General features: G+C 58.1%; 2 protein-coding genes across 2 annotated transcripts in view; both read right to left on the minus strand.

Annotated features, from left to right (window-relative positions):
- Window positions 1-935: 935 nt before the first annotated feature.
- Window positions 936-6,948, minus strand: ASB10 (ankyrin repeat and SOCS box containing 10). The gene is given in 10 exon segments (XM_087948911.1): window positions 936-982; window positions 985-1,126; window positions 1,218-1,300; window positions 1,303-1,330; window positions 2,202-2,296; window positions 2,299-2,490; window positions 2,493-2,539; window positions 2,541-2,702; window positions 4,736-5,003; window positions 6,611-6,948. Coding segments are annotated over 10 exon segments (1,242 nt in total). The 5' UTR covers window positions 6,789-6,948.
- A 2,268-nt stretch (window positions 6,949-9,216) lies between these two features.
- The window catches only part of DRC11L (dynein regulatory complex subunit 11 like), a 20,605-nt gene continuing 18,008 nt past the window's right edge, over window positions 9,217-11,813 (minus strand). The window contains 4 exon segments of the mRNA XM_087948903.1: window positions 9,217-9,409; window positions 11,514-11,536; window positions 11,539-11,727; window positions 11,730-11,750. Of these exon segments, the coding sequence (XP_087805029.1) occupies window positions 9,299-9,409; window positions 11,514-11,536; window positions 11,539-11,727; window positions 11,730-11,750 (344 nt within the window). The 3' untranslated portion in view covers window positions 9,217-9,298.

Raw genomic sequence — 11,813 nt, forward strand, 5'->3', positions numbered from 1 at the left:
CCTCTCCCGGGCTGGTTCGGTTCCCCGGTCCATCTGGCAGAGGCGGAGGAGAGGAAGAAAGGGGAGGGAGGCGCTCCTCCAAGCGCCCTCCCTCCCTCCCCCCCCCAACCCGGCGCTGCCCTTTGCTTTGCTTTCCAAAGGCGGGAAGCTGCTCACCTGGCCCTCTTGGCCCACCTGGCCGCAGCCGGAGGGAGGGAGACCGCGCACCTGTGGCTTGGCCAGGCCTCTGGGGGGGGGGAGGGGGAGCGAGCCCGTTCGTCCGGGCGCTCCCCCTTGATCGGAAGGGGGAAAGCGGGCTGCGTGGGTGGGTGGGGGCGAAAGGGGGTCTCGTCTCCCCCTTTTGGAAGAGAGCGCCCCCACCCTCCCCTTGTCCAGGGAAGCTCCCCCGTCCGAAGAGCCCCCGGGGGCAGGAGATGCGCCAGAGGCTTCGCCCCCCACGCTTCCCATCCTTTGATCCGCCGCTGCCGCCCCCCCCCAAATAAGGTCTGACTCCCAGCGCCCCTGGCGGGGACCTCTGTGTCGAGGGTCCGCTTGTCTGGGAATCTGCCCCACCCACCCCATCAGGGCTGCCCCCCTCCCCGCGCCTCGTCCCGGGATGGAGGAGAAGAAGGGGGACACACACACACATACACACGCACGCAGGAGAAAAAACAAAAAAAACCTCTTTATTACTCGCGCGGGACAGCTGGAAACAAAAAAAGAGAAAGGCGAGGGGGGAAGAGAGCGAAAGAGGGGGTTGGGGGAGAAGAGAGAAAGGGGGGAGGTTTGGGGGAGGGGGACACGGAGGAGAACGCACCCACCCACCCCCCGCGCCGGTGGGTGTCCTCCGGGCGCCCCGGAGCTCTCCGTGAAAGAGCCGCTGTACCTGTACCTGTCAGGCAGCCCCCCAGCATCCCTGGGGGCGGAGAGCGGGGGTGGGGGGGGTCGGCGAGGGGCTAGTACATGACGTCCTCGAAGCGGAGCAGGACGAAGTCGTGTAAGGCGGGGGAAGCCGCAGGTGAGGCAGGGCCCCGAGGAGGCGGCCTTCTTCTTCCAGGCAGGTGCGAAGCGCGCACCTGGCCAGGTGTTGCAAGCTGCGCGGGCCCCGGCCGAGGGCGAAGAGGGAGCGGAAGAAGCGCGGGTGCCGCTGCGGAGAGGGGAAGGGGGGGAGAGGAGGGGTCGTGAGAAGGGGACACGCAACCGTTTCCCCCAGCCACCCACCCGGGACGCCGCCTCACCTGCGCCAGCTCTTCCGGGACCGCCTCCTCCCAGGCCTCGGTGACGGGGACTCGCGCGTAGCAGTTGAGCAGGGCTTCCAGCGCCGAGGGGACGCGCAGCAGTGGCGCAGCACCTGCGGGATGGGGAGGAAGAGAAGAGCGGTGGGGGTTAGTGTTGAGCGCAGGCAGGAGGGCTGCCTCGGCCCCCCAATGCCGTGGAAAGGGTCCCCCCGCGTGGAGGTTGGGGAAGAACGCAGAAGTGGGCAAAGATGCGCCAATTGCTTGGCTTTGCCTTCCTGGGGGAGGAGGGGGATCTACGAGCCCACCTCCCCTTCTGCTCTCGGGACCCTGGAGCTCGGGGCGGGGGCGGGGGGATGGAGGTGCATGGAGGAAGGAGTGCGGCCTTGCCCTGCTTGGGAGTCCTGACCCCGGATCGCGCCCGATCCTCCCACCCTGAGCCCAGCGAGCCTCGAACCCGCGGAGCTTAGGAGAATCGGGGGAAGGGGAGACGGGCGAGGGGCGCAGACGTTTCCCTTTGTTTCAAGCCTGTGTCCTCTTGTCTCGCCACGAACCGCTCCTTTCTTTAGCCCCGATCCTAACCCGGATTCCGAAGTTGGCACGTCTGGACTGTTCCTGCGCCGCCCAGCTGGAGGCCGGGGACTGTCAGAAATGGTATATATATAGGATCTGCTTGGACGGGTGTGTGTGGGGTTGGACTAAATGACCTCCAAGGTCCCTTCCTCCTCCTGTTCAGGTTCTCTCCACGGGGTCTAGGCCGCCTTCTCTCTGCGTTTCAAGCGCGGCAGCCTCGTTGCCTTGCTTTGCCTCGCTCTTACCCCCGCAACCCACCCGCGTGGCGTGGACTCCCCACGGCCCCTTTGCAGTCCCGGCCGGCGCCCCTGAGTGGGGGGAGGAAAGAGGGGAGGGGGAGTTGGAGACCCCGCGCGCGCTCTCGTCCCCGGGAGGCTTTGAGGGGGAGGCGAGGCGTGTGGGGTGTCCCCGCACCTTGAGTAGCGCCCTGGGCCAGACGCGCACGGCGCCGTGGTTGAGCAGGTGGCGCACGGCCAGCTCCGGCCGGTGCTCCAGGCGGTAGGGCGCCCCTGGAGGGCGTTGTGGAGCGCCGTGTTGCCGCTGTAGCTCATGACGTTGACGTGGGCGCCGTGGGCCAGGAGCAGCGCCACCACGCGTGGGTTGGCCTGCTTGCAGGCCTGGTGCAGCGGGCGCTGGAGGTCGCGGTCGGCGGCGTTCACCCGGGCGCCGGCTTCCACCAGTTCCTTGCACACCTCGTAGTAAGGCCCGCCGCCTGCGCGGAGTGCGGCAGGGCGCAGGCGGCTAGCAGCGGGTCTCCCTTCGGCGTTCCGGGCCTCCAGGTCGGCGCCGTGGCTCAGGAAGAGGCGCAAGTGCTCGGGCAAGCCCAGCCGAGCCGCCACGTGGAGCGGCGTGTCGCCTTCCTCCTCCGACGCGCAATTCACCGGGGCCCCGTGGCGCAGCAGAAGGCGGGCGCACCTGCAAAACAGCGGGGAAAGGAGGTAACGCCGAGCCCACCCCACCCCCAAACCCGGCGGCCCATCCCCTTGCTCTGGGGATCCCCCTGCCCGCTTTCCCCTCCCCGCGCGCAAGGAAAGGCGCATCTCCGCAAACTCTTGGAGTTGGTGACCTTGGAAACCTCTTGCGCACCTCCTGCGCGGGGGCTCTTCGGAGCGAGTGGAAGAACGGGGTCTCCCCTGGATTTGGGAGGGGGTGCGCTCTTCCAAAAGGGGGAGACGAGACCCCCTTTCTCCCCCCCCCCCACCAACTTCGGCTGAGCCGAAGAGGCGACGCTGCGCGCCCATTTTTACGCAGCGCTCCCACCTCGTTCTCTGCCTAACCCTCGGCCCGGAGCACAGGATAGTGTGTGGATCCGGGGCCTTAGGGATTGCCCGCTACTCTGCACCGAGAGGGGGGTGGGCAAGGAGGAACTTCGGGGTGGGGGGGTGCAGCGGGGAAAGGCCGGAGGGAAGCCGCCCTCAATTCTTGCGCGCTGCTTCTCCTCCACTCCCAAAGCGAGGGAAAAAGGCCGGACCAGCTCGGAACAACTAACTCCCTGCGCGACCGGAGTTACGCCCTATCCAAAGACAGGATCAAAAAAATCATGAAAGGCCAAAGGAGGAGGCCGGAGGAGGAGGAGGAGGGACAGAATGGAAGGCGAAGGACACAAACGGATTATAGGTTGTTGTTGTTGTTTTCCTGATTTTCAATCGTTACATTTTTACATCGAGATGAGAAATAAAAAGACCAGTCGGCATAGGACGCCGTTGGGGATCGATCCTATCCCTGCGATACTGACCCAAAAGTTAGGTTCAAACCGAATGGACTATGTTCAATGTTTTGAATTGTTTTGGTCCAGAAAACATTTCTCATAATTACATTGGAATTGTTCCATTGGCCTGCAGAGAATGGTCCCGTTGGCGAGTTCTTTATTATTATTATTATTATTATTATTATTATTATTATTATTATTATTATTATTATTATTATTATTATTATTTATTATTATTATTATTATTATTATTTATTATTTATTATTATTATTATTATTATTTTATTATTATTATTATTATTATTATTATTATTATTTTATTATTTATTATTATTATTATTATTTTATTATTTATTATTATTATTTTATTATTTATTATTATTATTATTATTTTATTATTATTATTATTATTATTTATTGTTGTTATTTTTATTGTCATCATTATCATTGTTATCATTGTTATCGTTATCGTATTATTATTATTATTAATTATTATTATTATTATTATTATTATTATTATTATTATTATTATTATTATTATTATTATTATTATTATTATTATTATTATTTATTATTTGTGGCAATTTGTCCCATTCGGACACCAGGACCGGCTGGAGGATTTGGGGGGGGCCTGGACGAGAGCGGTGGGACAGCTCCCACTCGCGGCCTCTGGCCATTTCTTGGCCCAAAAAACACTTTCCACGAAACACGGGAGTGGGTTGCATCGCCTGCGCCGGCCCCTTCCCCTCGGATTTGGCGCTTCCTCCCCTCGGGAAAGGGGAAAGGCAAGGCGTCCCACGCGCGGGGAGTCCCCCTCAGGCCCACGCAGACAGGGCGGGGCTACCTCAGGGCTACCTCGACCCCTCCCGTGACACAGAACACGCGAGCCTCGTGGCTGGTGCCGAGACCCCTCTCCTTCCCGTTGGATCGCTCTTGCGCCTCTCTCGGGCTCCTCAAGCGCCGGCCCCCGACACCCTGGGAGAAGCCGGATCCCCCTCCCAAAAAAGGATCCGCGCAGGATTTTGGGGCCCACGGATCCAGTGGATCGGATGCTGCCTTCTCCCCCAGCCTTCCGCCTGCGCCTTTTTTTTTGCGTCCTTGGATTTCAAGCAGGCCAAAAGCGAGGGGGAACCTCACGGGCGGCTCCTTCCAAACCCCAATCCACCCCATCCCACCTCCGCTCCAGGGCGCATCCTCTGCGGGGCTTTGCAACCGGGAGGAGCCGCTCCTTACTACTCACTCGCTCGAGCCGGGGCTCCGGCAGAGGTGGAGCGGCTGGCAGCCGCCTTCGGAGACGGCTCCGGGGTCAGCGCCGAAGGAGAGGAGGAGGCGGGCGCAGTCGGTGGTGCCAGCCGCGCAAGCCGCGTGCAGGGCGGTCTGCCCGCCGGGCGCCAGATCCACCCGGGCGCCGCGCAAGAGCAGGTGGCGCAAGCACTCCAGGTAGCCCCGGCTGGCCGTGATGTGGAGCGGCGTGGTCAGCTCCTGCTCGTAGGTCAGCGACCAGAGTCCTGCGGGGAGGGAAGGCGGAGGAGGGTCAGCCTGCGGAGGGGGGTTGGCCTAGATGACCTCGAAGGTTCCCTTCCAAACCTGCCCGACCCCCCACTCCGCGCGTTCCTCCCGGCCCGCGCCACCCTCTCCATATATCCGCTGCGTAAAAAGGGAATGGGCGCGCACTCAGCTGCGGGGGGGCGCTGGAGCGGTCCTGCTGCCCACGCGTGGGAGTGGCTGGGGTCCAAGACGCTGTTGGGGGTCCACGCCGCCAGGCAGCCGAGAAGGGGGGCGCCCTCGCCGGCCAAGCAGGGCCTGCGCCCCTCCCCGCGCCCCCTGCGCATCTAGATGGACTCCATGGGGCGCGCCTCTTCCCCCCACCCGCGGCCGTGGCGCGCGACGTGGGACCCGGCCCTTCGCTCCGGTGGGGAGGGGAACCTGGCCTAGGCCGCCGGGAACGTGGGGAGGGGGGAAGAGAAGCCTCCCCGGCCAGCCCAAGGTCTCCCCCCACTCCGGATTCCTTGGAGAGGCCCCCTCGGAAGCGCTCCGCCTGGAAGCTCCCGCGCCGAGATGGATAGCAGTTGGTTGGGTGGTTGATTTATTTTGTTATTTTTATTTATTTTATTTATTTATTTATCAAGCGATTACAAGATAACAGGTGGAAGGATAAACATGGTTATGAATCCATGGATGCATATAAGAAAAAGAAAAGAAACAATAGGACAGGGACGGTAGGCACGATTGGTGCGCTTATGCACGCCCCCTACAGACCTCTTAGGAAAGGGGGAGGTCAGTAGTAGACAGTCTGAGGTTAAAGTTTTGGGGGTTTGGGGAAGAAACCACAAGAGTCAGGTAGAGTGTCCCAGGCTGTAGTTCTTGGTCACCAGGTGAGTCAGAGCCATTATTATTAATTATTATTATTATTATTATTATTTATTATTATTATTATTATTATTATTATTATTATTATTATTATTATTATTATTATTATTATTATTATTATTATTATTATTATTATTATTATTATATCTTTAGTGAGATTCACAGCCTTTGGGGCTGGTTGGTAGCTCAACAGCTCGAGTCCTAACCCAGGACCTGGGAACCGCTCAGGTAGCGTCAGAGGATATAAGCTGTTCCAGGTACGGTGGCTTTTTGTAGAATCAGGGTATTCAAGACTAATCCATTCAGGATTTCCAAATAGCGAGGCGGCTCCAATTACAATTGGGATCACACACAATATTATTATTATTATTATTATTATTATTGTTATTATTATTATTATTATTATTATTATTATTATTAATTATTGTTGTTGTTATTGTTATCATTTTTACTATTATTAATATTAATAAGAATAATTTTGATTTTGAATGATTCCATCAAAGCCTTCAAAGGCTCCACCCCCAGCAAGTTGGCCATGGGGGGTGGGGGGGCAGATTTACAGATTACAGACTTAACAAGAGTTGGAAGGGACCTTGGATGTCATCTAGTCCAACCCCCCCCAAAAAGCAGAAGAGATCTGACACCATGGTTGACAAGACGGCAGGCAGATTTCCGCCTGCGCCCTGGATCCTCCTCCCGGTTGCCGCCAGCGGAGTGTCCCGGCTGGGCAGCCCCCTGCTCTTACCCCATTTGTGGCTGGTCCAGCGGAGGTCCTGGCTCTGGGCGTGGATGAGCAGGTTGACGGCGGAGCGTCCGGAGAAATGGCGCTGCACCTCCGCCAGGTTCCCCGTGTAGAGGGCGTTGTGCACCACGGGGTCCCGGCACTCCAGGAGGGCCTCCCTGCTCTCCAAGGCCCGGGCCATCTCGGCAACCTCCCCCCCTCAGCCAGGCCCGGCCTCCTTCGGCCACTCCTGGAAGGCCTTCCTGGAAGGAGGGGGCAGCGTGCCACAGCCGCCCTGGAGGAACAGCGGCCCTGCGGCCCGAGGGAAGCCTCTCCTTGACCCTGAGGCGGCCTCTATAAATAGCCCCTTGGGTTTGTTTTGGGCAGCCGTCCCGGGATCATCTGCCGGTGAGGTCAGGGAGCTGCCGAAAATATATTCCCAAGTTTGGGGGCCAAGGCAGCCTGGCTTCCGTGCCAAGCCTGGACTCCGGACAAGCCAGAGCAACCGAGCCATTGGAACAAGGGGGTGGGATTCGACCAGTTTCACTCCCGGGTTTGGCTGAGCGCGCATTTTCGCAAGTGACGCCAGCGGAGGCTCTGCCGCGCCAATCCGCTCGAGAGGGAGCCATTTTTGGCTACCGGGTCGGCTGAACCGGGGTGAACCGGTAAGCCATTTCACACACCCTGCTTTCGGAAGTTTGCGGGATGCTTTGTCCCTGGCGGCTTTCAGGCGGAGAGCTGGACTGCCATCGGTCAACCATGGGGTTGGGTCTCCCGCTTGGTTGGGGGGTGGGGTTGGGCTAGATGACCTCCAAGTGCCTTGATCTGGGTGGAGCTCATCCGACAAGCAGAGCATGGGAAATCACAGGCATATATACACACATCCTCGCACTTTCTCTCACCCTCTCTCCCTCCGGTTTATGCAGCGGAGCAACTGACGAGAGCCACCATGTGGGGGGGGGAGGGGGCTAACCATGTTCACCCCCATCCGTTGCGCTGATCAATCGTAGTTTGAAGGCAGAAGGAGACGTCCATTCGTCCGAGCGGTTTCTTTTGGGGTTCCTTGCTTGTCTTTCTTCTCGGGGGTATTGGGCCGGCCTGGGCTTTTATGGTCCCCTTTCCAAGGTTCTCGAGGTGTTGTGTTTTTTCCGGTGGGATTTTTCACCCCGTGGAATCCGAGTTTATGAAAACCAGCTCTTGGAAATGTCTAGGACTGCGGGGTCCTTACCTTCCACCGCATGCGTTTGCGTTACGTTGGGTTCTAGTATGACGTGGTCCCCCCTCACCCAAGGGTGCCAGCCGTCCCGGAAGGTCCCTGCAGCCTTGGTCCTGCCCCACGCACAGCCTGGCAGGGGTGAGCGGGTCCTGCCGATCCCCTCCCACCAGCCAGCCCCCGTCCAGGAGCCGCTGAGGTCGATGGGGTCCTTGGCTGCTCGTCCCCCTCCTCCTCCCCAAAAGAGGGGTTGCTCCATCGGGTCTGCCTGGGTCTTGGGAGCAAGGCAACCCCCCACCCACCCAGGGCTTCATGAGCAGGCTTGCCTCCCCCCTCCCTCCCTTTTTTTTGGGGGGAGGGAACTACCTCCCCACTTTCAGCCAAATCCAGACCAAGGGGCCAAGAGATTCAGCAGCTTCAAGTCGAGCCACGAGGGGAAAAACCCCTGGGATGAGGAAGAGCAGAAAGGAGGAGGAGGAGGAGGAGGAAGAGGAGGAAGAAGAAGAGGAAGAAGAGGAGGAAGAAGAGGAGGAGGAAGAGGAGGAAGAAGAGGAGAAAGAGGAGGAGGAGGAGGAGGAGGAGGAGGAGGGAGGAGGAGGGAGGAGGAAGAGGGAGGAGGAAGAGGAGGAAGAAGAGGAGGAGGGGAGCAGGAGGAGGAAGAGGAGGAGGAGGAGGAAGAAGAAGAGAAGAAAGAACAGGAGGAGGAGGAGGAAGAGGAGGAAGAAGAGAAAGAAGAGGAGGAGGAGCAGGAGGAGGAGCAGGAGGAGGAAGAGGAGAAAGAAGAGGAGGAGGAGGAGGAAGAGGAGGGAGGGAGGAAGAGGAGGAAGAAGAGGAGAAGGAAGAGGAACAAGAGAAAAAAGAGGAGAAGGAGGAGGAGCAGGAGGAGGAAGAGGAGGAGGAGGAAGAAGAGGAGGAGGAAGAGGAGAAAGAAGAGGAGAAAGAAGAGGAGGAGGAGCAGGAGGAGGAAGAGGAGGAGGAAGAGGAGGAGGAAGAGGAGGAAGAAGAGAAAGAAGAGGAGGAGGAGGAGGAGGAGGAGGAAGAGGAAGAGGAGGAGGAGGAAGAGAGGAAGAAGAGGGGGAAGAGGAGGAAGGAGAAAGAAGAGGAGGAGGAGGAGGAAGAGGAGGAGGAAGAGGAGGAGGGGAGGAGGAGGAAGAAGAGAAGGAAGAAGAGGAGAAAGAAGAGAAGGAGGTAGAGCAGGAGGAGGAAGAGCAGGAGGAAGAGGAGGAGGAGGAAGGATTGCGGGGTCTTTGGTGTTCTCTGAGCTTAGTCGTTTCCTTGCGGGCGTGTCTGGGTGGCTCAAGGTGCCCCGTGAGGGCATCAGCTTTTTGGACTCCCCCACCCCAAGAGCCTCCCCTCTCCCCTCCCCCAAGCCACCACAAGGGACAAAGGCAGGGCGGAGGTCCTTGTCCTGGGCACGGTGCCAGGGTCCTTGTTCACGTAACCCGACCCCTCCGAGGCCCTCCGCAGAATCGCACCCCGTGGTCGCCAGGCGGAGGCGTTCACTTCTTCCGCCCCGGCTTCTGCTGGCCTTCGGCCGCCAGGACACTCTTCTCCTCCTCCTCCTCCTCCTCCAGTTTCCTTCGGCCCAGCGGAGTTTTGTCATACCAGTCCTGTCGGAAGACACCAAACGGGCACCTTCACCCAGCGGGCGGCTGGACGGGGAGGGTGGGCTGCTGGGAGGAGCCCCAGCTAAGATCTCTGTGCCGTTCGGGAGAAGCCCCAAATCCCACACCGGGCTGGCCCCGCCCACCCCTCCCTCCTCCCCACGGGGCCGGTTTGGGGTGCAGGGAAGTGCAGGGCACCTGGGCGGAGGCTCGGCAGGGGGGGTCAACAAACGGGCCTCCCAGTAGTTCAGCCAGGCGGGAAACGGGCCCTTTTCTGGCTTCCAGGCAGCCTCCGGATCCCAGGGAGGCTGTTTTGGCCTTCAAGAAAAACCTCCAGAGTGTGGAGAAGGCAAAATTGCCCCCTTCCTTCCTTCCTCCTCCTCTCTTTCTTTCCTTCCTTCCTTCCTTCCTTCCTCCTCCTCTCCTTCCTTCCTTCTTCTGCATGAAGCCGTAAGACAGCGAGGGAATCCCGGAACAGCTGATCGTAGGAACAGCTGATCGTCTCTCCTTCCTTCCTCCTCCTCTCCTTCCTTCCTTCCTTCCTTCCTTCCTCCTCCTCTCCTTCATTTCTTCCTCCTCCTCTTTCTTTCTTTCCTTCCTCCTCCTCTCCTTCCTTCCTTCCTTCCTTCCTCCTCCTCTCTTTCTTTCTTTCCTTCCTCCTCCCTCTTTCTTTCCTTCCTTCCTTCCTCCTTTCCTCCTACCTTCCTTCCTTTCTTCCTTCCTTTCTTTCCTTCCTTCCTTCCTCCTCTCCTTCTTCCTTCCTTCCTTTCTTCCTCTTTCTTTCCTTCCTTCCTTCCTCCTCCTCTCCTTCCTTCCTTCCTTTCTTCCTCTCTTTCTTTCCTTCCTTCCTTCCTCGTCCTCTCCTTCATTCCTTCCTCCTCTCTTTCTTTTTTCCTTCCTCCTCTCCTTCCTTCCTTCCTTCCTCCTCCTCCTTCATTCCTTCCTCCTCCTCTCTTTCTTTCTTTCCTTCCTCCTCCTTCCTTCCTTCCTTCCTTCCTCCTCCCTCTTCATTCCTTCCTCCTCCTCTTCTTTCTTTCCTTCCTTCCTTCCTTCCTCCTCCTTCCTTCCTTCCTTCCTTCTGCGTGAAGCCGTAAGACAGCGAGGGAATCCCGGAACAGCTGATCGTAGGAACAGCTGATCGTTCCTCTCCTTCCTTCCTCTTCTCCATCCTTCCTCCTCCTTCCTCCTTCCTTCCTTCCTTCCTTCCTTCCTTCCTTTCTCCTCCTCTCCTTCATTCCTTCCTCCTTCTTTCTTTCCTTCCTTCCTTCCTCCTTCCTTCCTTCCTTCCTTCCCTCCTTCCTCCTCCTCTCCTTCATTCCTTCCTCCTCTTTCTTTCTTTCCTTCCTTCCTTCCTTCCTTCCTTCCTTCCTTCCTTCCTCCTCCTTCCTTCCTTCCTTCCTTCCTTCCTTCCTTTCTTTCCTTCCTTCCTTCCTTCCCTCCTTCCTCTTCCTTCCTTCTCTTTCTTCCTTTCTCTCTTTCCTTCCTTCCTTCCTTCCTTCCTTCCTTCCTTCCTTCCTTCCTTCTTTCTTTCCTTCCTTCCTTCCTTCCTTCCTCCTCCTTCTTCCTTCCTTCCTTCCTTCCTTCCTTCCTTTCTTCCTTCCTTCCTTCCTTCCTCCTTCCTCTCCTTCCTTCCTTCCTTTCTTCCTTCCTTTCTTTCCTTCCTTCCTTCCTCCTCCTCTCCTTCCTTCCTTCCTTCCTTCCTCTCTTTCTTTCCTTCCTTCCTTCCTTCCTCCTAGGTGAAGCAGTAAGACAGTGAGGGGAATCCCGGATCAGCTGATCGTAGGAACAGCTGATTGTCGGGAGAGAGAGAGAGAGAGAGAAAAAAACAATACCCTTCGGCTGAACCTACCGGTTCAGCTGACTGGTCGCTTTTTTTTACGCCTGGTTCGCCCGTCCTGCTTTAAAGGAGGAGAGGCTGGCGGAGAAAGAAGGAAGGCGGGATGGGCGGGCGGTTGAAGAGGCGCACGGGGCTTCCTTCCTTCATCGGGGCTCCTCATTTTTACCGACCTCGCCTGAGTCGGCCTTGAGCCGGCCGGGATCAAACGCTGCGCTCTAACCCCTGGGCCAGGCTTCCCAGAGGCTATAAGCCAGGCGGGAGGGAAGGGGGCACCTGGAGCAGCTCCAGCTCCTCGGGTAGATGGGCTCGGCCCGGCCCAGCATCTGCAGGAGCTCGGCGGCCGAGAGGGCCTTCTTGGGCAGCTGCAGGACGCGGCGCTCGGTCAGCACCAGCTTCACCGCCTGCGCCAGGCTGCCTTGGCTGTAGCCGTCCGAGACCTTCGCCAGGGCACTCAGGTCCAGGCTGCCGGTGACGGCCCCGCCTGCCTCTGGATCAGCCACTGCCAGGTCACTGGGGGGAGAGGAGGGAAGGCAGGGGTGAAGGGGGCCAGGCTGCAGTCTCCCAAGTCACCCC

Source organism: Notechis scutatus, unplaced genomic scaffold (genome assembly GCF_049901735.1).
Source record: "Notechis scutatus isolate UNSWTSFEM ecotype Mainland unplaced genomic scaffold, rNotScu1.2 NSCUSCF32, whole genome shotgun sequence".
Taxonomy (NCBI): Eukaryota; Metazoa; Chordata; class Lepidosauria; order Squamata; family Elapidae; genus Notechis; species Notechis scutatus.